Below are 26,542 nucleotides of genomic sequence, written 5' to 3'. Positions count from 1 at the left end.
CCATAGTGATCCCCAGATCCTACAGGATGTTCTTTAATGATGAAATATTCCTCCCACTGCTCAACATTATCTTCCAGCAATTACTATACTTCTGAGATCCTATTTCATCTCAAAAAACCAAACTGCTTCATAAAGCTTCAAAATGGTTGTGTTATTGTGCCCGGTCTGACTGATGAACCCACAAATACAATTTGAAATTATTTCTGTTTATATTAACATAATAGGTTCAGATTAACTCTTATCCTAGGTACAAAGCTTCTTACCTAATTGGAAATTCAGGTCATATACTCAGAATTAAGCTAATAAAAACTTAGAGCAAATAAGGATTTCTGTTATTTTATGAACCTTAGCACTACACTAACAACAAAAGTGACTTTCATGAGGATTATAATTGAATGCATTATGATTTAAATCTTCTATGAATTTCATAGCATTGGCTGAAGGTAGCATCTATGCTAAATAGGATTACTTTTTCTCCTTTCACAGATAAACAATTAAAGCATAAGCTGCAACCAAATCAGACAACTCTAACACCATTATTAACAATGACAAGCCAGTTTATTTCTCTGTTAATAAATCCTCCTTCTTTACAGAAACAGAAATCAAAACCTAATTTTTAAGACGCTGTACTGTAGGGATATTAAGTGTCAATAACTGACCCGCTATCAGCTCCACACAGTGCAACTTTACTCCAGGAATTGTCCTATTCCAGTGAGGATCTGCAATCATTTTAATATAAATATTTGAAAGCACAACAAACAAGTAAGCTTTAAAACAGAAAATACTTCATTGTAAGCATGATTTTCTTTTACAAAAGAAATAGGTGTAAAACTATTTACATAGTCATGTAAAACTGACTATGCACAGGAATGAGAACCTGTGTACTCGGGGAAGATACCTGAGGTAACGCACTCAACCTGAAATGCCAACATAACACTGATGCAGATTAGCCTCTTGCAGCTAGTTTTCCAGGAATGCCCACACAAAATATTTACACTGCACACATACGATGACGGGGAATAGCCAGAGGCTTTAAAACATGCTGAACAAATTCTAGATTTCTTAGATATTTAGATGTGAGCTGCTCTCACAAGCTGCTGACAAGGACAGCATTGCATATTCCCAAACAATTTCTTGTAGGATAACAGGTCTACAAAATCAAGAGCCTTCTAGGGAACCACACTCAGCTTGAAATATGTGCTGTGTTCTTAGAACAAACACAGTTTTGTAGGCGAAGTGCTTTTTGGATCCCAGCAGCAAGGTCTTGGGGAGTTGGACTCTCTGCAGTACAGCTTACTGGGATTCCTGCTGCTTCCATGGCTTCAGCAGTTGTTGGACCGATAGCTGCAAACTGAAATGACATTGGTTGCAGTTACAATTAGTGTAGGCAGGTACGATACAAGCTCTTAACAGTGACTTAGGTACACATCCTGCTTTATTTGCTGACCTTGTCAGTATATCAGCTTGCATGCCTGAGCTTACTGAACTGTACTAACCCATCTGGTTGAAGATTCTCAGTACAAAAAACTACCTACAAGTTGAGCTACTTGGAAATTACTTAGGAAATATTATTTCTTCCACCATTACAAACATTTAAAGTTGTTACTTCAAAAAAAAAAAAAGAAACAGGAAATGTGAGAGGAATTTTAATATGTGTAAGCCTGTAGTTGCTGACTCAAGCAAAAACTAATCACACCTTCACTAGGAGAAGACAAAGCCTTTACCCAGTGGAGACTGGGCAACTTATTGGGTAAAAATAAATCTAGGTGAAAAAATAACTTTTTTTTTTTTTTTTAAAAAGAGTTCTCATGATAAGATAGTGTGCCAATAAGAAAGCAGAACAAGTAGAAGTTACAAGGAATACTGTGTGAACAGCTCGATGGGTGCAGGTGATAGCCTGTCTGCAGTTAGGCTGAACACACAAACAAGGACAATCACAGTACAAGCTACCTTGTGCTGCTGAAGACAGAAGTATTGTGTGCTTCCTTGAGATACAGCCATTGGCCTTACTTCCCCCACACCGAAATCTACCAACAAACATGTAAGGTACGTGATTTGTAGGTGCCAGTACCAGCTTAGTGAGTTTATTGGAATTCAGTGGCACAAGTTACAAACGAGCATTCTTCTTATCTGCTATCCCAAGGGGATTACGCTTTATGTAAATAGAAAGTTCAAAAATCCTGTACAATAAGATGTTTTTCTTCCTCTTTATGTTGCAATGAGACACATGGTTATATATTCATAACTCTAAAGGACATTACAACTTGAATTATTTATTTTCCATCTCTAATTGCTATTAAGAAAGCCTATTACAGAATGATTTGCTTCCTTCTTTCCTAGAATTTCTGTACTAATTCGTAGGATCACTAAGATGTGTCAAGTAATATTGATGCAAACTCTTCTCCTTGGAGCCTAAAGCAGTTCCTAATTCAAGAATACATGCTTCTTCTGACTCTTAACTAACAAAAGCAGTAGCTTTCTCTCATTTTATGTAATACTGTGACAGAACATGCACAGACTTATTGTCTTAAAAACATAAGCTAGAAATTCATATTTCAATTTCTCAGGGTATTGCTCTGTTAGGCTTAACTGACAATTTTTTTTTTTTTTTTTTTGAAGTGAATTATTCTGTGAGTTTTCAGATCGTTACTTCACATTTAACACAGATACCTGATCACTTTCAAGAAATAATGCATTCATATATTCCATGTGCTTATTTTATGATGGCTGGTTTTGTATTGTGAACAAACACAGAGCATTGTCCTCTGCACTCTCAACTCAAAACAGTTTTCAAACAATTCCCAAATTTTGTGTTCTGCAATCTTCACCTAGGTAAACTGCTGCTTCTCTACAGACAATTTGCACTCTTAACCTCTATTTAGCTTGCATAGATTGCTAGAGACTACACTTACAGTCCTACCCATTCCAGACTTTGTGTTTTTCTCTTTTTTTTGGTCCAAGGCACTCTTGGTAGATAACAGAGGTTTGTAAAGGGTGTAACAGCTTCCCTCTCCTTCAGTCTCCCAACCTAAGCTTATACCCTACTGTATTTCACCACCATTTGAAAATAAAAAGTACCTTCACATGGTTGATAAAATCCCCAGACAGCTTCTGAATGTGCTGGAGGCAAAACTTAACACCAGATGGACTGAAGAACACAATACTTGCTGGGATTCCCTGAGTAAAATTAACCACAGGTTAGCACAGATTTCTCACATTTCCAGCATAATATCAGTATACTTCCACAAAAGGCTCTGTCTCTATACAGAGATGAATTTTTGTTGTTGATGAGAAACAGATGTTAAACCAACAAAGAGGGTTTCCTGTGGTGCAGATAGTCAGCTGAAATCCAGGTGCATCTTTAATTAAATACTTTGTCACACAAACTGGTGATAAAAGTACTGATTTTTTTCTGCAGCCATACTCATTTTCCTGTTTAGAAAAATAAGCTTGACAATTTATTTCCCTAAATCCATTCACAGTCTCACTTCTGCATATTTTCCCTGTTTCCCAGCTCATGTTGTTTATCCTAAATTCTGCCCACCCAGAGATGCTGTGACAAAGATGAGGTGCTGGCTTAGGACTGCACAGCACTGGGAGGGCTTTCTCTCCCAGAACAAGGCTGCCTTAAGATAGCAGAAACATTCTGTAGCCAAGAGAAAATTCTGCAAAATTCTGTCTGGCGTGAAGGTTGGAAGCTCCCAACCTGCAGACCCGAAGCAGACACCTTCTTTATCATGATTTTCTGTTTGGCTAGAAGGATATGCTAGCTCTACATCTGCTGTTATTTTACGGTGCATGACTTGGAAGCTCGCCTTAGCTCATAGAGAAGAGAATGATAGTTCAACACAGCCCTGTTCATTGTGTCAAAGTGCTAAATACTTGTCATATTGTATCAGCTATCCAGGCACTATATAACCACAATATTAACAATGTCGTCAGTTAACGACAACCAAAAAGCTCATGAGAAACACATTTTAATAGCTTCACACTGAAACTAACATACTAATTGCAGCAAGTAAGGAGTTCCATAAGAAGAATTCAGGAAGCTACAGAATATGTATTTGCTACTGACTCACTTTATAACTGGTATAAACTAAGTTCCATGGGGATTAGAAGTGTAATATCCACCTAGGAATAGCAGGATATTGCAATGTATCAGCTAGACAGCCCATGCCATGGCCTCTTAGGACCTCTTGAAAAAGGACTTTAAAATCAATATGTAATTTAACAAGACATTAATGCATAGATTTTAAAAAGAGGTGCAACATGCTCAGGCAGGCCAAGTTTCTCCAAGAAGGAAAGGCTGCATTTTGAATAAAATTAATCCTAAATATAACGTAGACTCTTACAAATAGAAAATTCAGAAAGCCAATCTGGCAAAATAAAGCCAATTATTACTAGCTTCAAATCTTTTACTATGTAATGATCCTTGCTTAGTGACATTTGACAGTTTTCAAAGGAGAAAAATAATGAGAATTCTAGCAAATATAACTCAATGTTTGTCAACAGCTTGGAATTCTAACACTTCAATTAGATCCATGTTAATAAACTGGATAATCAGAGAAGGAACAGAGCTTTATCTTATGAACCAAAAACCAACAGTAGTTTTCTACCCTACAAAGTTACAAAGCTGTCCAGAAATATCAGGGTAACAATAATAATTTAAAAATCCTGTTCAAAAAGCAACTTCACTAAATGTAATTTCTGACATTTTATTATCTAAAAAGCAGTCATCCAGCTCAAAGGATGAAAGTGGATACATAATTTTTTATGCCATTATTTCTCAGTGATTCTGAAGTTTACTCATCTTCTGGAAGTTAGACAATATGTGAAAGGATACATCAGCATCCAATACCTGTTGTGAGAAATAACTGCTCAATGATTCCTGGAGATTGGTGTGTTCCGTTGTTTGATATACAGTAAGGCTTTCCAGAGGTATGCCTGCAATCAGAATAGATGTGCATAACTAAGTAGTATTTCATTAATTTCTATTATTTCAGTAAAAGACTTTAATATGCTAATTGCACTTAAATTTCAGGCTAAAAAGATTAAAAAGGTACAGAAAAAATTGTGTGAAGGATTCCTAATTATTTCTGCTATCAATTATAGCAGACACAAAACTTTAGTAACCTGAGGACCTTGATGCATGTTAGGAAAAAGTGGCAAGTCCTGCAACATTTCTGTGAATAAGTCTTTTTCCTTCTCACAGAAGGAAGGTGAACTAAGGCAAAGAACCTTGCTCAAGCCATACTACAGCTCAGTCCCAGCACTGTGGACAGCACTCCAACCTCAGGTTTTACTCCCATCCTCTATACAACATAACAGAAAACTTAGTTTTTACTTATTCAAATTTGGTTCAAAATCTCTATATACAAATTCTCTTGTAACTGACTAATTTAATGAGCCTTTAATGGGTGTTAAACCTTTTTCTTTAAGTGCTGTAGGAAGTACTTCTCTTTTCAGGGCTCCGCAAGGAAAAAGCAGGCATGATGAATTACCCTTCTCTCCTATAAATATAGGAACAAAAACAGTTAACTAACATTTTTAATAGAGGACAAACATGATAGATTTAATACATTTTAAAAGGTATCAAATATTGAACACTGCTGCAAATGCTGTATGTTTCACCAGACACAGCCCTAAAATAGCTGAAAACATTTGCAGTGCAACTGCATCCACAATTCAGAGGACAGAGCTACTTAGCATGTAAATTAAAAAATATTCCATAACTATAATATGAATACATTGACTAAAAAGATCTTAAAGATAAAGTACATTTCTATTCCCCTTGAAATTCTACAAAGAAAAACAAGTACTGCACAATTTATCTCTTTTCCCTCAGAGAAGCAATCTTCCCCAATTCTTATACTTAAAACTTCAGTCCCACTTTGTACATGACAGCACTCTCTCTATAAAAAGAATATTCAGGCAGTCAAAGAAGAGGACAGAAATACTTTGCTGGAAAGTTTCAGTCTATCTGAAAGTATTTTCTTACTTCCCCAAGGAAGAATGGTTCTACTTCCAATGCTAGAGTGGAAGTGGGTATCCTCATGTCCTCTTATCCTTTACTTCTTAAGATTAGAACAGATTTAATTATTGTTGCACTGCCTACACATGAAATCCCCCTGGTTATTTTGGAAGGAGGACTTTTCTGGTCCTGTTTATAACTTCTGTCTTGTAGAGTATGACACCTGGGATGCAGTTTTCATAGGACTTCTATGTTTCTAGTAAGTTAGAAGAGGAGAAAAATTCTGCTCAAAAAACATCCTACCAGATAATGCTATTCACATGCGTCTCTTGGGTTACACCTCTATTCCTGCAGCCATCCTAAATCTGTACACCCTGAGTGCACTCACAGGAAAGGGAAAACACAATGGGGAATGGCAACACCAGGCTTGGGAAGAATGAAATAGCACCACTATATGAGATTCTCAGTAATTTGGTGATTTTAGGGCTCTCACATGAGTTAATTATTTTGGAAAGTTTTTCAGTACTACATTTTATCTAACAAAAATGAATATTAGGGCTCTGCAAGCCAACAAAGAACATTTTGAATCTAGGGAAAATTCAGATGAAATAAAATAGCCTAGTAAGATGACATTTCTACATGAGAAAAGTGGTTGAGTGAAGACACTCAACTCTAACACAGTTTAATTAAATGTTGCAGTATTCTAGGATTTTTAAGGATTTATAGTATAAGATTTAAGGATTTTTTTTAAGGCATTTTTGTAAGGATAATGAAAATGCTAAAGCAGCATGTTAATTTCTATAGTTTGCCAGTGTTCTTGTAAGAAACTGTCCTCTGCTCAAGATATTCTATGTGAAAGGCTGTAAACCATATAATTTGCTTTCCCACTAGCAGCTATCAAAAGCTGCTGCTTCTTCAAAAACCACTCCAGAACCCCTCTCCTTTGGTGCTAAAAAATAGCTGTCTCTGAACCTGCATGTTCATTCTGAGGAAAGGAGTTCCCCTTGTCTACTTTGAATTATGGCTTGGTGAAAAATGCCCAGCATCAGCTGGTTTGAAGCAAAGAAAGTCAGGTCATTCAAAGTTCAGAGAATCAGCACAGCTACAGTCAGAATCATTTAAATCATGATTAAACAGCACCTTCAAATCATTACAGCTCTGACCATTAGTTTAAAAAAAGCACTTTGTCTACTGGGTCTTATAGTATTCAATTACAGAGTCCAAGATTTCATGTAAATTAGTATATTTAATAGGGATTTCAAAATATTGTTTATTATCTTTTAGAGTTAACACTAGTATTCCTCAGAAGCTGAATTCAAGGACTCTACATATGATGAATTACATTAGTATATATGTCTCTGCTTTAAGGTACACCTGACTTTATATGTAATAAACTATACATGTGAGCTTAATTTAAGTAGAACATTTTAGATACTTACTTGAGCAAATATATTCAGCTAATTTCTCAGCATTTCCAGTCTTTTCTCCTTGTGGGGAAAGACCAATTTCTTCCACTATAACCAAAAGCAGCAAAAACAACAGCAACACAATTCAATAAGAGTAATTCAGACTCACAGTCACAGAAACATGCGGGTTGGAAAGGGAGACACAATTTGATCTAAGCACACAAATACTTTGAAAACAAAAAATCTGAGCATTTGAACAAGTAATGTGCTATGAAAGATTCAATTTTATCTCTAGAGACACATATGTGAAGAATACAGAAGAATTCTGGGGATAGCAAGGCTGTTTTGGAAAGTTTAACACTCATACCTGAAGTGGTAAAAAAAAAAAAAAAAAAAAAAAAAAAAAAAAAAAAAAAAAAAGCACTGCCTGCCCATGCTGAATGGACTTCAGTTCCTGACATGGTTTGGTTGCAGCTTGCTTCCCAGTGAGGCTATTGCTGTTTTTTGAGATTTTCCGGTGGGATTTCTGCCTTTGCTACAGAGTTTAACACTGCTGTTATTTAAGCAAGTTAATAGGCATGATATGAATCCCTGACAAGTTAACTGATATGGGTTAGACTCAATTGATTCGCAGTGGTTGCTAGGAGTCACCATTGTACGATCCAGTGTTGTCAGCATCCTGCCTGCAAGAACTCTTCTTATGAAAGTAGCCTGTACTTACCCAAATTATTTTTGGGCTAGAGGCAGAAAAACAAAGACTTAAAATTCTCAAATGATAGTTTTTTGTGATGTTTCCTGTGTGGCTCAGCAGGAAGGTACAGCTTCAATGCAATTTTACAACAAGAAAGTCTCACACAAACTAAGACCTACACTGAATTTTTATTTGTGTTTATATTGCATCAGATTAAAACCAGCGTGAAGGCAAATAAAGCAGCCAGCCCACTGAAGTCAGTGGATTGCATACTGGTGACTTCTGTTTGGCAAATGAAACAGAAGTAAAGATAGGTATCAAAAATTTCCTACTATCTCAGACAATTATGCTGTAATTCCTGTCACCCAATTTTGTTTCTGAAAATAATAAAAATAATCTGGGAATTAAGAACAGTTTTTTTGACCAAATTTTTGGAGTAGTTACCATCAAATTACAAGAAAGGTACTGGGAGACCAGATGGTGATCTGTACATGCTTACTTCAGATACTTGTAGACACATTATCTGTTTTTCAAACTATCAATTTGTAAAACTTACCTATATTTTTCTGAACACCCTTGAATAGCTGCCAATACTCCAAAAATTGCACTTACAAAACAGATTTGACTTCTTAATTCAACCCCCAGCTTACCTAGAGAAGCTGTAGCTTTTCCTACCACATATGCTGGTTTGGTATTCCATCTTTGTTTAAGAGATTTTGACCAGGCTGTAAAACAAAGTTTAAGCACATGTGTAATGTATAGATTTAAACAGAAGCCCAAATACAAGTACAGCAGAATACTAATACATCACTACATGTTCCAGCAAATCTGGGGATGTACAAAATGAACTTTTAATGTATTCTCATTGGTATGCCAATTTGTATTTAGCACTCTGCAGGATTCTTCCTCACAACTGATATGTTGGTTTCTACATACTACCGTTTCTTTACTACTTTTTAGCTGATGTTTAAATTGATTTAGAAATTTTATATGCAACACAGAAATAGCTTTTTCTGTAAGATTTCAAATGAATTACACGAGTAGCAGTAGTGGTCAGTTTCTTAACAAGCACCTCCCTTAAAGGAAGGACAGTGTTTAGTAAGCAAAACCAGGCACTGCAGCAAAATACTGCTCATCCATGAGTTTGTTTATAACTCTTTGTAGCTTCAACAAAGATAACCACAACAGATTGAGGAAAAAGCCACGCTAATTAGTAATTTACACCAAAAGCTTTATCCTTTCATTTCTAACAGCAGTGTAAGTGCAGAAAACCCAACATTCAATCCCTTAAAAGCTCTATTTAGTATGAGGCCTTTATGATGTCAAAAGAGCTATAAGACGTTTTTTTTCTTTAAAGGAGTACTCCAAACAGTTTCTGATGGGTGAAATAAAATGACAAACTTCACAAAATACTGAAACAGAAAGAACAAGGAATATAAATAAGCACTTACCTTCACTTTTACTATTTTCTCTCAAACATATCTTGATGGCTTCTAATGCTCTTGGACTAGTGAAAACTAGGCCCCCATAAGATTCTGGATGAGAGAGCTATTTATAAACAGCAGATACAAGAAGTAAAAATGAATAAATACATTTTAAAAATATAAGTTGATCAATTCTTTATAATCTTGTGAACAACACAGCAGCTTCAATAAATATCTGAAACTGAAATAGGCAAATATTTGATTACTACCAGTAGCAGGACATTTACAAGATAAATGTATACAAACATTGAGTATTTCCTGTGTGATATTAACACTGAAAAGTCAGTAGGAACAGATAAGGCTCCCTGTCACTGAAATGAGCTTAGGGATAGGTGAATGACATGGGAAGTGTTCCAAATTTACACAGGAAGAGTCAGCTACTTTCCCAAGCAGTAATACTGCGGTACTGCCCAGCCAGCAGTTGTCACAAGTCTACTTTTTCATTGTGACAAAATGCTACACCACCTGTGAAAATCTATCCCTTGCTATTCTATCTAACTTATTTCTTTATCAAATATCAGCAACATACTTGTTATTGGGTACAGTATTTTGTAGAAAAATAAAGCAGTGCTAAAACAGGCAGCAGTAGTATTAAATCAAGTAAAATACTGCACCTTGGCAATTATGCCCTAAACTGTCGAAAATAAGACAACCCAAATAACTCAAAACTTACCTTTTCAAATAAGCTTTCAAGAGATACAAATTCAAATGACAGAACTGGAATCAAAGTTGCTTCAAGTCCATATAATCCTAATTCCTATGGAAAAAGGATGTACAGTTCTTGAAGTTTCTACATTTAAAATAATTTTTCAAAAAATTGATTAGGTCAGCACAAGTATTTTTTCCTAAATAAAATACAATGGCATCTGATTTGTTTTTATTAGTGAATCTACATTGGTAGATTTAGTATTAGAGCATGATTCTGAACAAACAGCTGTGAAACTGAGGTCTCCTACTGTGTAGTTACAGTAGGAATCAGCACATAGCCCTGAACTCCCTAAGTGAGGAATAATCAGCTAACCCTGCCAATATTCTTGAACATCTCCATAATTCCTTGAAGTCAACAGAACTGCTTTCACAAGCAAAAACGACTCCATCAATGAAGTCTACAGCAGAAAGTGCCACAGCAACACATAGCCTCCATTGCCCATTACATTTCTGGTTAAGTTCACCTTTTTATTTTTTTTATATCATAGAACTATCACATCAACGTAACCAATATTAATTTAAATAAAGTTGTCTTAATATCAGTATTGTGCTGTGAATTTTATTGCTGAATTCAGTACCAGTTTCCCATAACTGAAGTAGTTTTTTTTCCCCTAACAGCCAATTTTCTAGCATGTTTTTTCTTAGAATATACTGTAATTACAGACATGCACTCCTTGTTTTCCTTAAGCAGCTTTTTCACTTGAAACAATTAGATTCGTTCATCTTAACTAACTAGTATATATATTTATTTATATATATATATATATATATAAAATAGTACTATACAATAGTGAAGTGACACAACTGTTTACTTTTATTAAGCTTACTCACTTTAACATACGGATCTGGTCCTGAATCTTTGTCTTTGGGGTCCTTCAGTAACAGAACCTTCATTGTTTACCAAATTATTGCAAAAGAACGCTGAAATACAATAAAAAAAAAAATCTAAATTAGATCTAGAGCAACTTTAATAGCTCAGCTTCAGAAGAAACTGGGCTGCTAACACTTGCACTGCTGTCTATACAATGAGTAAGCAGTTAATGTACATTCTCTGGGAATGAATATCCACCCTGATAAGACCAGAAAATAACATGCTGGCTTTAGATAACACCGCTTAAGGGAGAAACTACAATGAAAGTCATCAAGGAAAATCAATTTTGAAAGAAAATATTTTGTAAAGGAAGAAACAATCCTTACAATACAGTCACATTCAGCAATATAATATGCTCCTATCTGTAACAACATTATCCTATTATATTCTGTTCTATTTTATCCTTTTCTGTGCCAGTTTCAACCCTATGCTCCTTGTAGGGAGTTTGCATGTTCAAGTGATATAACTGGATGACTTGGTCTCTCACCCTTTTCATAGGGGCAAGCATGTGCAGGACAGCATTTCAATTTTTTTAATGCAAACAGGCATATATATACACATTTACATATCTGAATATAATGCACATATTATTCATATGCCTTTTTTGATACATCTGTAGTAAACAAAGCAAGACTAAAAAAAAATATGTTCTACCATTAAAATGGACGATAGGAAAAATGCAAGAAGGTTCTCAGTTTAAAATTTGACTCTGGTGCTGAATTCAGTGATGGTTTACAACCCTTAGGCAAATCCAACAAGCATCTAAGTAAACAAATAGACTAATAGAAACAAACAAATCTATTCTCTAATTGCACATTTACCTTAATTACTTACGTTATGTTGCTGCTAATTCTCTTTAAGAAGAGCAAGTACAAGTATTCAGACGTAAAGAACGTCTTAAATTTGGTTCATGTGCATGAGATGCATTGAAATCCTCAGGACTTCGAAGACCAAGAAGACCTGTTTCGACAAATTTTTGTCTCTGAAAGAATATTTAAACACTTTTCTCTGAAAAGGCAGCTTAAGACAGATTGGGTACAAGTAACAAGCCTGGCATCACACATCCCTCTACAGCCAGAAGCACTGCAAAATGCAGGTTGTGAAAGGGCATCTAAAGCAAACCACCTCCAGCAACTCAGTACCTGACTGTCACAGTATGGTCATGTTGTGGATTTTAACTTTTTTTTTTTTTAAACCTAGGTTAATGTCTAATAATAAGGTGCATGGAATTAAACTCTTCAATTATGAAATGACATGGAAGTGCCCACTTCTATAAGACTTCCAGTACTCAAAACTGGCATGATGGGAACCATTTGAGCTCTGCAGTTCTGAAATACCCAGTGAAGTCAGTGGCAGCAATTAGAAATACACACAGAAAAAGAAACAAGGACTCGGGGGGGTGTCATATTCTTAAAAAGTACAATTCTCACCGATTTCAACCTATAGCAAATGCTAAAATAGATCCCATGGCTTTCAAGATTTAGATTCCCAAATACTTCTGAGTATCCAGTTGCTACTAAGCCTAACTAAGTAGCCCTAAGTGACTTTTCCTCAGTCACTAAGATTGTAATAGCCTGTATTTAAAAAAAAAAAAAATCCAACATGCTTGTAAACAGAGTTTGCAGGCAGTTTTTTGTAGCCCTGATTGTTGTGATACTGAAGTTACTAACAATCTTCACTACAACTCCAGCTGCAGTGCTTAGGCTCTAAGCACCATACACCTACAAGTACTATTAAAGTCTAACAGCACCATGGAATTCTGTTTCTACATTCAAAGTTTTTACTCCAGCCCAACCTTCCTATTTCCAAAGTATACATTGCTAAATATTTAGTGTTTAGCAATGTTATGAAGTCATCAAAATGTAGGTGTACAGAAAAAAATAAAAATATTGTGCACTTTGGAAGGATAAGATAGTAAGTCTTTTTGGAAAGAATGATTTCCGAAGATATTATAATAAAAACCCCAGATGACATGAGAGTCTATTCAGGTACACCTGGGGAAAGCAGAGCTCTGATTATTCCTTTAGTTAGTTAGAAATGAATTAACTTCCCATCTATGCCTTATTACCCATTTCTTATTATTCATTACTTACCACAGTAAACATCCATGCTTAACAAGGTGAGTTACAATAATCAAATGAATTATTTCACTTAGACCCCAGATAGAAAACATATACTGAAACCAAAGAATAATTACAAAATATCATGAACTACTGCTGCAAGGTGCAATTACCTAGCTGTCTGCTCTACAAAGAAACCATACAACTGCCTTTTAGACTCAGCCATCTGGCTTATTTATAAAAGGAGCAAGACTGCACAACCACAAGAAGGCTGCTAGAAGCCACTGGCTTATTTTCAATTCTGCCAGAAGGCAGCTTGTTTATTGACACCAAAAAGGGGCTGCAAGTGCCCAATAGAAAACTGAATCAGAACTAGGGAATTTATAAGTTTGTACAGTCATGAATAACATTTGTTTTGATCAGCAAGTACCCCCTGAGAGCTTCTGGTATTACTGCTGAAAAATCAGTGTCCTTTTCAGCAGCCATAAGCCTCTCAGGCCATTCTGTTCTTCTTGCCCAAGCAGTTCAGACAGGTTACACACATTTGGTAGCAGGTGCGACCACGCAGAAAACAGTGGAACACACCCATCCCCAAAAAGCAGGGCTGGCACACCCAGCACTAGAGCCACAACCCACCCACACCCATTTTCTTACCAGCTGTGTCCCAACACTGCTCACATCGCTGTGAATCCAGGTAAAGTGATGTCTTAACAGGCAGGCAGGAAAGAAGGCTGAACAGATATCTAAGAGGGACAAACGCACCTGGTCAGTTCCAAACCAAAATACGTCAATATACATTTCTAGGGTGAGGTTAAAACTGCTCTAGGGAGCATCACAAGCTGGATGATTTTATGAGGAAAAAATTACATGCAGGTTTTTATGAATTGCTGAAAATATATTTTAGAGATATTCTATTTTGAAGAAATATAATAATATATGAAATGAAATGGGTATATTGAGAGGAATGCATAAACTTCTAAACAACCATAAAAAGTTTCTACTTAGAGCAAAGCATGGACTTTGCAGAGTCAAAGGGTGCCCAGTTTACATCTGGAAATGAGAATGTGTATGAATAACCTTAGTAAGTTTTACACTGCCAAGGTTATAGGATGATGCTGGCCTCCCACTTTTGGCTCAGGAAACAAGCACAGTGTTTGCTTGTGTGCCAATAACAACCCTGCAATGATTGCTTTTCAAATGTTAAGAAAATACCATTTAAAACCCATTAGGCTTGCAAACAGCTAATAAAAGGACAACAGATTTTCTGTCTTGAGCAAATACACACACAAAAGACAAAAAACACTTGTATTGGCCAGTCTGAAGTTAGGGAACCACTCAGTTAGCTCTGATAAGAAACCAGAAGAGTGATCAGAACTTCTGAGGCATTTCTTTGTGACTGAAGGCTCAAAGTAGTTTGGTGCTATTTCTCTTAGTCCACATTACTTAATTTAGAAGGGTACTTTTGGGTCACATTGTGCATTCAGAGCACTATTAATGCTTACAGACATCATTGAAATGCTTCCCATTCACAGCATTGAACAGAAATTCAACATCACTGTGCCTTCAGTTAAAATACAGAGCTGATTATTAGCTGTGTATCTCCAGGTCCCTGCTCCCTTAGAAAAGTATTCTGTCCTATTAGAACAGTTTTGCCATTTCTTAAAATGTAAAGCCATGCTACAGAGTAGAACTCTGCAGGTTATTTTCACTTGAAAAGCTCTCCCCAAATTAACTGAACTAGCTTTAGGACAGAGGACAGCCTGTAAAAAGAAATAAATGGGTCCTTTTGTTTCTGCTTCTGGGTGACACCCAGTGCTGCAAAGTATCTTGAACTCTCTAACCCTGCTTTGATTGTAAGAAACTGTATGGGCCACACAATAAGGCTTGATTGCCAAGTGTAGAAGGAATTGTCTGTTCCATCATAAGCTTAAATGGAGATGAATTTGGAGACACCCTTGACATGTTAAAAAAAAAAAAAACAAAAAACCAAACTCTGAAAAACCTTGAGTTAGGATTTTTGATACTACATATTTATTACCAATATTCTTCTACAGAAGTTAGCTGGGTTTAATAATCAGAGAAGGAAAAAGGATTACTTGTGAGGCTACTATGAATCATGTTTCCAAAATCTACTAAGTCCTAGTTAAGGTAATATACACATATCATTAAATGCAAACAAAAAAAGAATAATTTCTGCTATATAGGTGTCTATATCACAAAACCCACCCACAAAACTGGTTCCCTGACATGCCAGTCCAGGGGAGCTGCAAAAAACTCAGACTTCCCACTACATCATGGATTTTTACCAGGAGCAGTGGTGATAATTGGTGTAATTCTTGACTGATACAGTTTCAAACATACAACAGAGAACTGTATGCAGGTATATATTGCATGTAGCCCCACCGAGGCTGGGGTACTGCAGCAGTAGAGGGTTTTGTCAATGTCTTTCCCCACACTGAATTCTCTCCCTATGGATCATCATTTATATTTTGACAGCGCTCCAGAGCAAATACAGCTCTCAACACCCCCACCACATCAAAACAACAACCAAACAACCAGAAGTGCCCACCACAGACACCTCAAAGGGTCACACAAATTCTGACCTGCCCGGATTGTGCATACAAAGCCACAATTGTACCTCAGGCCTTGTGCTTCTGGTCAGCAGCAGCCCCGTCCTCTTCAGACGGCTTCATCCACTTCCATCAACTAGACCCAAAGTCCTACGGCAGAACATCAGCTGCATTAAAGTGGTTCAAACATTAACAGCTACTTTTATACTTTTAGTGCTAAGGATTTCACTGCATTTTCAATTTTTGTTTAGGAAGACCGTATTTCCATGGTGTTCACACCTCAATTTATTACCTTTGCTGTTCGTTTGCCCAGCATTACCCCTAGCTAGCCCAGGAATTAACCTCTTTACGCAAGCAGGAAGCACTTGCTTCCTCCAATTCTGCGTTCAGGCATTAAATTTCTTTTGAAATTTCTTTACTACAAGTACCAAGGCCTGCTTTCTGGCCCCAGACCCCTTCCCACACCCCCTGCACTTGCCAGGAGCAGGCTAGCATGGAGGTGGCTGGAGCAGAGGGGTGACAAGGACACATTTACAGGACAATTTTAGGCGCCTCAGCAGAGCTCGGGCTCCTCCTAAACACACCCCAGGGCTTCCTGAGTGCTCCCCTGTGCTCACACCGCCCCAATAGCACGCGGAGGAGCCCCAAATCCCTCCCAAACCGAGCCAAACCCCCTTAATCTCCCCCCACACCCCCTCCCCACCATCACCCCGTCCCCGTCCCACCTCAGCCAGCCCCATCCCGAGCACCGCCCGCCGCCTTCCGGCCCCGCAGCGCCTGCGCCGCCCCGCCATGGCCACGCCGCCCAAGCGCCGGGCCCGGGCCCAGCCGCCAGCCCCGGAGCCGGGCTCCGAATCCGAATCGGGCTCCGAGACCGAGTCCTCGGGGGGATCGGGGTCGGAGGAGGAGCAGGTGGAGGAGGTGAGTGGCGCCCGGGTACCTCGGGAGGGGACGGGGGCAGCGCCTCGCCCGCCCCCCGGTTCGTGGTTAGCGCGTAAGCCTTGCCTCCCTCCGGGAGTGTTTGGTTTGCGCTTCCAGGTCGGCGATTGTCGTCGCAGGGGGGGGTCTGTCGCGATAGAAGGAGGCTGTAGGATACCGCTGAGGACACCCCTGTGCTCACTGGGGCTGCAGCGAATGGTGCAGCCACCAAACGAGCTCCTCCACGAAGCCCCTGCCCGCTGCTTACACGGAGTGCCTTCAGCACACGTGTGCGCCGATTTGCGTTAATTTCGGTGTGTTTAGAGAAAAAAGACCCGCACCAGGCACCAATAGCAATGTTGATTTCTTCCCTGAGCTCTCTGGTTTTGTACCTGCACAAACAGGGAACGCAGCACTGGGCAGGGGGCTCCTGTCTGGGAGATTGGGTCCCAGCTTTGAACATTATTACAGGCTTAGGGTGATCAGGCAATTTCTCATTTTCATAGGGTTTAAATGGATCAGAAGAGTAGAAGTATCCTTTTTTTTTTTTTTTTTTTTTTCAACCTGGTATATTTCAAAACAAATATTTCATTAACTTTATTTTACGCACTAGGATTTTACTTTGAGTTAATTAACTTTTTTTTGGCTTGTTTTGTTAGATAAGGCCTAAGTTGGCTTGTTACCAAATAAAAAAATACTTTTTTTAAACTATCACAATAGAAAATTATTGTTAGTCATATTAATAGGACAGAAAAACACATTTACCACTTGCTAGAGACACATGCCACATAAAATGGGTATTGGCTTAGTTTGACCTTACATATTTTTTAAGTGTGTTACATAGCTTTCCTTCAAAATGTTGATAGAACAGTGTTTTATACGGTGGTGTTTGTGGATGAAGTGTCTTGAGCCTCAGAGTGCTGTTTGAGTGGGCCTTTGAGGATATTTTCAGTGTCATGTACCTGTGCTAGACCATAGCAGAATATATGTGACAGTGAGTCTCCTGATTTTCATTTCAAAATTAGTTTTATACCTGCTTTCTGCATTATAAGTATGCTATTAAGGTTGTTCTCCCAGCAGGCAGTCTAGTCCATGACCTTGATTTGGGATCAGAGAGAGTTATGAGTCTTAATGGGTGAAAAAGTAAGGCTTGGTTGTTTAAATCATTCAGAAAATGGAATGAAACCCCACAGTTAAATAGCAAAGTCAGTTTGGATGATCTTGAACAGTGATTCACAGAAATACAAGTAGGCAATACAGATTTGACGGGTAGTACTAGTAATATGGAATACCAGGAGAACGTTTGGTGGATGCACCACGTTCCTTCTGGAAGAAGGTACAGTTTGGGTTCGTGTTTTGCCCTGACTGAATCTCATTGTGTGCCTATTAAACAGCCTTCCAGAGACGGATAACGATTCCATTGGTATTAGAGGAAATAACAGAAGCATAGTTTTGGTTGTAATAGTCTAAATGTCTGCAGAAAAGTTCCTCTTTAGCCAAGGCATTGTACTCCAATCCTGCAGTTTTAAGAGGTTAAATGACTGGGTCAAACTTCTTGACACTAAGAGTCTACGTGGTTATAATAAGCATAATTATGGGAACCGGATTGCAGGAACAAAGCATTACAGGTTTGTTTACAATGCAGTTTAAAGTTAATTTTAAAAAGTTTCTTTCACAGGTGCGCTCTGAAGAATACAGAAAAAATGATAAAGTGTAAAATGGTTGATGTTACCGAAAGATGGAAATAAGATCAATTTCTGATGTTGACTACTTCAAGTTTTTTCAAGTTCCTATGATCTAGCTTTGTTTTGGTAGAGTTCCTGCCAAGTATGTTTGATTTTCTGCATTTTGCTTCTTTGTAGGAAGTGAATATTGAATTTGAAGCGCATTCAATATCCGACAATGACTACAGCGGGATAAAGAAGTTACTTCAACAGGTACTTTGGTTTCAATAGCAGAGTTGCACAGAGGTGTTGGTTCACATTACTTGTATGGGTTCATAGTTATACCGTGCTAGTGAAATTAAATACACCCCCATTTTACTAAATGTGTAGTAAACCACAGTTTCAAGAACTTTACCCAATGAACCGTAGGCCACAGTGTGTACAATCTTCTTCATTATGTTAGTTGCCGCCTGGAAAACCTCACTCAGTGTTAATCATCTTTTTGGAGTGCCTTTTATAAATTACAGGCTCTAAATGTGTGTGTTCAGTGTGGCAGCATCCAGTCTTCTGTTGGCTCTTCTTGTTCTTAAATTTAAGCTCAGCAACTATTCAGATCGTACCATACTGAAGACACAAAATGCCAGCTTGTGAAGAGTCAAGGAGCAAGCGCTTTTAAGAAGCTGCTTTTTGGTCTTTATGGTATCACATTGTAGGAATAAACAAACCCCGCTAAATGGAAATTAAAAGAAGGTGCACACCATTGCATAACAACTTAGAGAAATTTCTGACTTTATTTTCTGCTGAGTGGCCCATGATATAATACCAGGTCTAAATCATCTTAATACTTGTTTCTTATTTTCCAGTTGTTTCTCAAAGCTCCTGTTAACACTGCTGAGTTAACAGATATATTAATACAACAGAATCATATCGGAAGTATTATCAAGGTAAGATAGAAATCACTTTTGTAAATTAGGCACAATACCTTTTACTTTTGAAATAAAATAACACATTTCCAGAAGTGGCTCCCATCTTTAATGTTGTTTGCAATTTGCTTGCTTTCTTGCTTTGAGAGTAATTGTTCTATGGGAGGTGAGATTTTCCGTGTCTAGTTTCAACCAAGCAAGGAATTTGATTTACTCTTTTGATTGCTTTCTTCTCACATACAGAAGTCTCTTCAGTTTTCTTAATGAGTTTTGGTGTGGTAGAGTCATAATGGTCAAGTATCTCTGTTACAGTAAGAAATAGGATCTTAAAATTTTCCTGCGTTCTCAGGATATACAGAAGTATACACAAAAAATACCCCCTGTGCAATTTCTTCTTGTGGTTTCCTCAGTAGTCTGCAGAATTCTTTGGGTGTAGGAAAGGACCCTGAAGCAAACCCTGAATTCCTTTTCCTATGGCAGTAGAGCGCTCTGCAGAGACTCTTGAGTTATTGCTGGCCAAGGAAGCTGTTCAGTACTGTACTGTATAGTGCTCAGGATCTCGTGGTGCTGTTCCTTTCAAACCCAGACAAGCTGTGGCTGCAGGGCACAGTTATGCCATGGTACCTGGTTGCATTGTGTCATTGCTATTCTTTCCCTTTTCTCGTGCCACCAGTTTTTCTGCCCAAGGTTAACATAATCCTTATGTTACAACTGCATGATCCCCTATTCCTTGGCCAAGTTTCTTAATGTGGAGTGTTGTTGAGCTTTTTCTTACCTTTCTTATTAAATCTCTATTCTACATTCTTTTTTTAAGGCTTTGTAGGTTTATTCCTCTGCATTAGAAACCAAAAAAAAATATGTTTTGCTTAAGGTAGTGCTATCCCTTATGCCAGTAAGCTGCATATTAAATATGAGCTATCAAATTTTAGTGCCTTTCAAAAGATCCTGCTGTAGGAGATGCATGACCTTGCTCTCAATAGCTGGCTCTAAATACACAGAGCCATTCCATGATGTGGCACTTTCATAACCATAACCAGAATTTGTAGGTTGTGTGTTGGTACAGATTACCTACATGGTTGTCAGCTGCAGAGCATCTTCTAGAAAGAAGAACACTTTTTGCTGCTGGGAGTGGAAATAGAATGTCAATATGAATTGTTGCTTTTTCTTTATTAAACAGCAAGCAGAAGTCCAAGAAGACAGCAGTGATGATGATGATGACGACGATGAAGTCTTTGGTTTTATAAGCTTCTTAAACTTAACTGAAAGGAAGGTTGGTATTCCTGATTAACTTCTAGGCTGTCGTAAGTGAGGCTTTGTTCTGCTTTTCTGCCTTGTATAACAAGCCTAGACAGTTGGTTCAGTATTCTGTTTTTTTTTTTCTTTTGGATCTAGTCCAGCATAACTTGCTGAAGGTCAAACATTAAGCTAATATTGGAGTAGATAATTAAAAGTAGGTGTTAGAAGTAGTTCCAGGGCAACTGGACTGTCATCCTCTTGTATTTCTTCACTTTCATCTTTTGCAGATTTCAGATTTTGCTGCTGAATGTACTGATGTTGTACCTCCTACTTGCATTCTTACCAGTTAAGAACTGTTGCTTGCCCTCAGCTTCAGGGTTGGTAAATAATTTCAGGGACATTGTACAGTGCTTTAGGAACCACTTAAGGAAGTTGATAGATCTGTTGAATATTCTCTTGAAGTTCAATATCAAGATTTTCTTGTGTGAATGTAAAGAAAATGTACACTTTGATTCTAGGGTACACAATGTGCTGAACAAATCAAAGAGCTGATTCTAAGTCGGTGTGAGAAAAATTGTGAACAGCATGTAGTTGAACAACTGGATAAGCTCCTAAAAGATGATACTAAGCCTGTGGGTTTACTACTAAGTGAAAGATTCATTAATGTACCACCACAGATTGCTTTGCCCATGCACCAGCAGCTTCAGTAAGTTGTGTGTTTTTTTTTCCTTAATGTGATGTTGAACAGTACTTTTCCTTCATATCTCTTCAGAATTCTTATTTATATGGAACTGTGTTAAGAGAACTGATACCATAGGTATAAGTAAGACATGAACTGAAAAAACAATTTTTGTCTCATATGAGATGAAATTTCCTCTGTGTTTTTGTAATATTTTTTCTATCCTCAGGCTTTTCAAACTTTTCAATACATTTAAGATACTATCACAGCACATATTTTTTTAAGTGATTTCCTCTAAAGAAATAGCTATGTGTATATTATAGTTTCTCTTTGTATTGCAGATTATTTTCATATTGATCTAGGAAAATTTAAAAATTGTAACTTGGCTAATGTTGATCAACTTGGATATTTCTGATCGTTTGTTATCATCTGGCTCTGGAACTGAAGTTTTGGATTGAGGGACAGTCTTATCAGGTGGATAAGTTCTGGCTCATGAAAACCATATGCAATATTTTGATTAGTTTGGGATAAATGAGTGAAGCAGGTTAGGTGATGGTTGCTCTCTTCTGAATTCTATTTACATCATAGATTGGGTGACAGCAAGTAAATAAATCAGCTGTGATACGATGTTATATTGTTTTAATGCCACATTGAGAACCAGGAAATTACGTTGGTTAAGGAACTCTAGTAATTGAATGAAGATGCGTGTATTTGTTTTTTTTTCCCCTTTCAGTGAGATGAGAAATCAGATTAGGTTGGCTGCTGTTATGGATCGTTCAAACAATAACATACATGTAGACCTTCAAGGAATTACTACTTTGGTATGGAAAAAAACACATAGATAGGGTTAGTCAGTAAAGTTTTTAAATTAAAAAATGAGGTACTTAAGGACTTGATCTTGAGGTTTACTACTAGGACTGCACTTGCCACAACTCAAATTCAGTTCCATCTCTTCGTCTTTAGTGGTTTTGGAGCATTGCAGTGATAATGTGTAACACAAGGGTGGGCAAGAGTATCTTCTGGCTGTTAGAGCTCCTCATGGAAGCGATAAAGTGATGTATTTGAAGGAGAGCTGCACTTCAAATCCTTTTAAATTCTTTCTTTGCTGTGAACAATATTCTGGAAAAAAGAGATGTTGGCAGAGGGAGGTGAAAAGACATCCTTATTTTATTGATTTGAAGTGCAAATAGTGTGTTAAGTACTAGGAATGCGTATACAAATTTTTTTCTGAGGCACCACTAAAATAATAGAATGCAGTACAAATATGCTTTCTGTACTAATACATCACAAGTTTTACTTCTACACTGCTGAAGGTTTAAATTGTGTGTGTAAACATTTATTTTTAAATTGTACCTGTAAACATTCATTTATCTTTAGGAAAGAGTTGATGGAAGCACAGAGAACAAACAAACCGTGCGGAAAGTGCCACTATTACCTTCTTATCAGCAAGACCTTTACAGAAGCCACAAAGAGCAGTTCTAAGAAGAGAGAAGGGAAGAAAAATCAGCAAAAGGAGGAATTGATGTTTGCAAATGCAGAGGAAGAATTCTTTTATGAGGTAACGTAGTTGATTTGATTAGTTCAAAATGTTTTTCTTTACAACATCTACAAAAAGGTGTACCCACTTTGAGAGGTATTTTTACAACGATATGGTTACATATCTCTTAATTAAATACAGCTTTTAATTAAATACCTGGGCACAGTATTTCCGATGCAGGCCAGGTTGCTGTTGGCCTTCTTGGCTACCTGGGCAGTCTGCTGGCTCATGTTCAGCTGGCTGTTGACAAGCACCCATAAGTCCAAACTATTGATTAACCCTCTGCACTGGCATAAATTTACTAATGTGATCTCAATGTGGTCACAATTAGCATGATGGTAAGAATGGTATTGCCTAGGCTCTGCCTGTGGCAGCATTGCAACTGATACCAGTGCTATGAGGAGGATGAAAAAATGTGAAGGATGCCTGCAACAGGCAGAGACTTAAGGAGAAGTAGCGAGTGTTATTTTCTGTGTGTCCTGGCCTCAGAGAATTAACTCCATCTCTCGATTTACTTATGTAGCGATGTTGAAGAGCCTTAATTGAATGTAATAATTGTCAGACTTGTTGAAATTTCGTAAATGAAATGTCCACATTTTGAGGATGAATAAATGGTAATGAATCTGGGCATTGAATTTAACTGCGTGCCCCAGGACTTATTAGTGTTCCCTTGCAACAATTTGATACTCATTTTTAGTTTGGGGAATGGTGGAGTTCTTGTCTTTAATCTGAATAATAGCAAATGCAGAAGACTTGCTAAACTGCTGACTAAAGAAGACTGGCTGTGAGCTTGTGAATTGCTGGTTGAGCAGGTTAGCTTTGTCAGAGGGATTTAAGCTAGCATGATCTACGTAACAAATGGCATTTGAGAGCAGCAGCTCACACAACAGGTAGTAGCTTGCAGGGTGCTCTAACTTAATCATGTGTCACAGCTTTAAACACTTAAAAGAATAAAGTTTCCAAAAAAAGATGCAGAGGGATCTGTTGTTGGACTTTCAATCAGAACCTTCAGTACATGGCAATACTTAAAAACACAGATCTCATTTCCTTTTCTTCTAATGCAGTTAGAGCAATGTCCGAAAAACAGCTGTTGAGGCTTTGTTTAGATTTAGTAATGCAATTAAACGTATTTCTCTCAGAATTCTTCCCAAGAAACTTAACAGATGCAAAGCTCTGCAGTTGTGTTGTTGGTATTGTGTGCAAAGCTGATGTGTCGATTTCCTTTTGGATGCTTGTTATTTCCAAAGACTGCTCAGAGTATGCCCTTTGAAGATCAACACAAGTAGAAATCGCTTCCCTTTTCTATTTCTATTATACTCAGAACAAGTATATTAATATTAAGTGTAAAAATACTGAGATGAAAATATTGCTTCCAATTTCCCAAGGCAGGCTGCCTACACAATTCTGGTCACAAGCGAAATCAAGAAAGGCAAGGATGCAGGACATTAAATTAAAAACGTAATTTGAAACGCATAGAAACTTTGTGTTTGTTTTTTTTTCTTCTTTTTTTCTTTTTTCTTTTTCCAAAGCTTTAAAAATATTATTCTATAATGTTATTGTTTTGTGAAGAGCCCACTGTTTCTTCATTTCTGGCAGTGCCTACAGGATAAAGTCCTTGCACATGCATCATGGTTAATGGCACAAGTTCCGTGTGTAATCATTCATGACGTCCCTCTCTGTAGAGGCTATGATACGGCTATGATTATATTCCTTGGGAAGAAGAAAAATGTAGCTGGGCGCATTCTTGGATAATTATAGGGAGTACCACTGTAGCCTCTATGCAGCAACAAGTTTAGGGTTTCCTTTTTGTGTTTGTCACAGCAGTTTTACCAACCGAAAATGAACTCTGTGTAAACATGTTATTAAAAACATGAAGGGGAGAAGCCTTTGGTGCTCATGCGTCCACAGGTGTTACATTCTAGAAGACCTGTTTTACGTTTGTTTTTATGTTATTTTGAGAAGCGTTTTAAAGACTAATTGTACGTTTTTGTCTAAATTGTAATAATTTCCAACTCAAGTGGGTAGACTCTAACTGAACATGCTTTTCTTTGTAAGTCTTTCTGGCATTTTTAACAAAATAATTTAACACATTCTGAAGGATATTGGAGTCCTCCTAATATTAGAATTCCTTTCTAATCCTTCTAGATTAGTCTCTGAATTTAAGAATATATATGTGCTAAATAAATTAGAGTTGGAGTGTATATCCTCCTCAGTCACACAATCTTAATTAGATTTCCATAAAATGGTATTAAATGCAGTGAGGCAGATACTTAGAGCTGAATAAAAGAGAGAGATGCCTTCTTGCACTTGTCAGTTCCTTGGCTGTGCTTTATTCTGGTCCTTAAAATGTTATTGAGGGAGCAGAAGAAAAACTCTATTACAAACAGACTTGGAGTTGATTAAAAGTTTAGGGCCTCCATTGCTCAAATTGTTTGTTCTTTAGCAAAGCCACTCAATTAATTTGATGGCTCTTCCAATCTTCCCAAATTCAATTTACAGCCTTGAGGTACAGTTAGTAAATAGCCAAACTACAGGGAGACTGGAACTTAACTTTCCCTGCAAAGGGTAGATGTTAGATTAGTTTTTCTCCTTAGGAGTTCAGTTTATACTTCATAAACTGGCTCATGTGACTACTAGAAACGCTTGTTAAGTAAATTTTTCCTATCCATCAGGCCTTCCACATGTTGCCTGCACCAAACTATCCCCTTCCATGCAGGCTCCAATCTGCCTGCAGTCTCTGACTGTTCTTCCCTGGGTTTTGGCTGATCTGCTAATTCTCTAGGTCTAGTATTATCGATTGATAAAATTATTAACCATTTCTGTTGCATTTACTATAACATTTTACTATTATGACTTCTAAGGGTCCACTAAAGGTGCTCTTTTAAAACCATGAACAATGGTCTTTTTAAAACCGTGAACAATGAGTCACCGTAAGCAAATAAAAAGGGGCATTAGTTTTTCCTTTTTGTTTTTTATTCTGATGCTACCAAAATGTAATGATGTCAGTTATTTTAGAGTTTAATATGAATTATAAAATAAAGGTGAAAAGCAAATAGTTTAATGCACTTAATAGGGGATTCTGTTGTAGGTTGTTTTGGTGGACTTTGAAAAGGGAAGAAAATAACTTTTTCTTCTTAGCAAGCATGTGCATGATAGGATCATTATTTTTACTTTGTTTAGGTGATGTATTATCTTCAGGCTAATCAACACACTTAATCCTAATGCATTTATTTCTGTTGCTTAGAAAGCTCTTCTGAAGTTCAACTATTCTGTGCAAGAGGAAAGTGACACCTGTTTGGGCGGCCGATGGTCCTTCGATGATGTACCAATGAAACCTTTGCGGACTGTTATGATAGTTCCAGCCGATGGAATTAATGCAATTATGGATAAACTCAAAGACTATCTCTCTCCATGAACTTTCCTATAAAGTTTTTTTATAAAGCAGCAATACAAAACTTTATATTTTCAGAAGACTACTATGGAGTTAACGGTTTTGTACTGCTGAAATGCTTCCTCTGTACGCTTAAAAGACAAGTAGTTGGTACAACTAAAAATACCCATCAAATTAATATTTCAAAAGACTGTATCATTAAATGGTCAATAAAATTCCAGTGGTACAAAAAAACAACTGAAGAACTGCTTAAAATGTTTTTAACCAGATCTGTAATATATTACAATGTTACAAAACAATGTCTGCAACTCCTTTTGTTAACAAAAGTGCTTCTATATGTTTTCTTCTAGTAAACATGTTTATGTTAGAAGTTCAAAATGAACAACATGAAGTTCAAACATGAGTTGAGATGGGGATGTATAGTGCATATATG

The 26,542-nt window shown here is 37.3% G+C and overlaps 2 protein-coding genes across 6 annotated transcripts; one reads left to right on the top strand and one right to left on the bottom strand.

Annotated features, from left to right (window-relative positions):
* Positions 1–388: 388 nt before the first annotated feature.
* UROS (uroporphyrinogen III synthase) lies at positions 389–16,498 on the bottom strand. 5 transcript variants are annotated; one of them, XM_082764329.1, is made up of 13 exons: positions 16,487–16,498; positions 15,830–15,911; positions 13,846–13,934; positions 11,966–12,091; positions 11,092–11,181; positions 10,226–10,309; positions 9,520–9,616; positions 8,719–8,793; positions 7,411–7,485; positions 5,427–5,510; positions 4,859–4,944; positions 3,079–3,177; positions 389–1,351 (listed from the first exon to the last, which is right to left on the bottom strand). In XM_082764329.1, exons 5-13 carry the CDS (start codon positions 11,152–11,154, stop codon positions 1,184–1,186), a joined length of 831 nt encoding a protein of 276 aa, XP_082620455.1. In that variant the 5' UTR covers positions 11,155–11,181; positions 11,966–12,091; positions 13,846–13,934; positions 15,830–15,911; positions 16,487–16,498; the 3' UTR covers positions 389–1,183. The 5 variants fall into 5 exon arrangements, with proteins under 5 accessions (XP_082620455.1, XP_082620453.1, XP_082620454.1 ...); XM_082764327.1 differs by lacking the exon at positions 16,487–16,498 and adding an exon at positions 16,465–16,486; XM_082764328.1 differs by lacking the exon at positions 16,487–16,498 and having other exon boundaries at positions 11,966–12,113; positions 15,830–16,377.
* A 24-nt stretch (positions 16,499–16,522) lies between these two features.
* Positions 16,523–26,330, top strand: BCCIP (BRCA2 and CDKN1A interacting protein). The gene is made up of 7 exons (XM_082764325.1): positions 16,523–16,682; positions 18,542–18,616; positions 19,207–19,287; positions 20,444–20,536; positions 21,021–21,208; positions 22,559–22,739; positions 25,963–26,330. Exons 1-7 carry the CDS (start codon positions 16,554–16,556, stop codon positions 26,131–26,133), a joined length of 918 nt encoding a protein of 305 aa, XP_082620451.1. The 5' UTR covers positions 16,523–16,553; the 3' UTR covers positions 26,134–26,330.
* Positions 26,331–26,542: the final 212 nt, after the last annotated feature.

Source organism: Aythya marila (genome assembly GCF_965140915.1).
Source record: "Aythya marila genome assembly, chromosome: 7".
Lineage (NCBI taxonomy): Eukaryota > Metazoa > Chordata > Aves > Anseriformes > Anatidae > Aythya > Aythya marila.
Note: the sequence above shows the minus strand (reverse complement) of the source record. Positions and strands in the feature narration are given on the sequence as shown.

Coding starts and splice junctions, on each gene's coding strand:
- UROS (XM_082764329.1), bottom strand. CDS start 11,154: ATGAAGGTTCTGTTACTGAAGGACCCCAAAGACAAAGATTCAGGACCA. Junction 9,617..10,225: donor TTGAAAGCTTATTTGAAAAG/GTAAGTTTTGAG, acceptor GTTTATAAATAG/CTCTCTCATCCAGAATCTTA. Junction 5,511..7,410: donor AGCTGAATATATTTGCTCAA/GTAAGTATCTAA, acceptor CTATATTTATAG/GAGAGAAGGGTAATTCATCA.
- BCCIP (XM_082764325.1), top strand. CDS start 16,554: ATGGCCACGCCGCCCAAGCGCCGGGCCCGGGCCCAGCCGCCAGCCCCG. Junction 16,683..18,541: donor AGGAGGAGCAGGTGGAGGAG/GTGAGTGGCGCC, acceptor GCTTCTTTGTAG/GAAGTGAATATTGAATTTGA. Junction 20,537..21,020: donor TAAACTTAACTGAAAGGAAG/GTTGGTATTCCT, acceptor CTTTGATTCTAG/GGTACACAATGTGCTGAACA.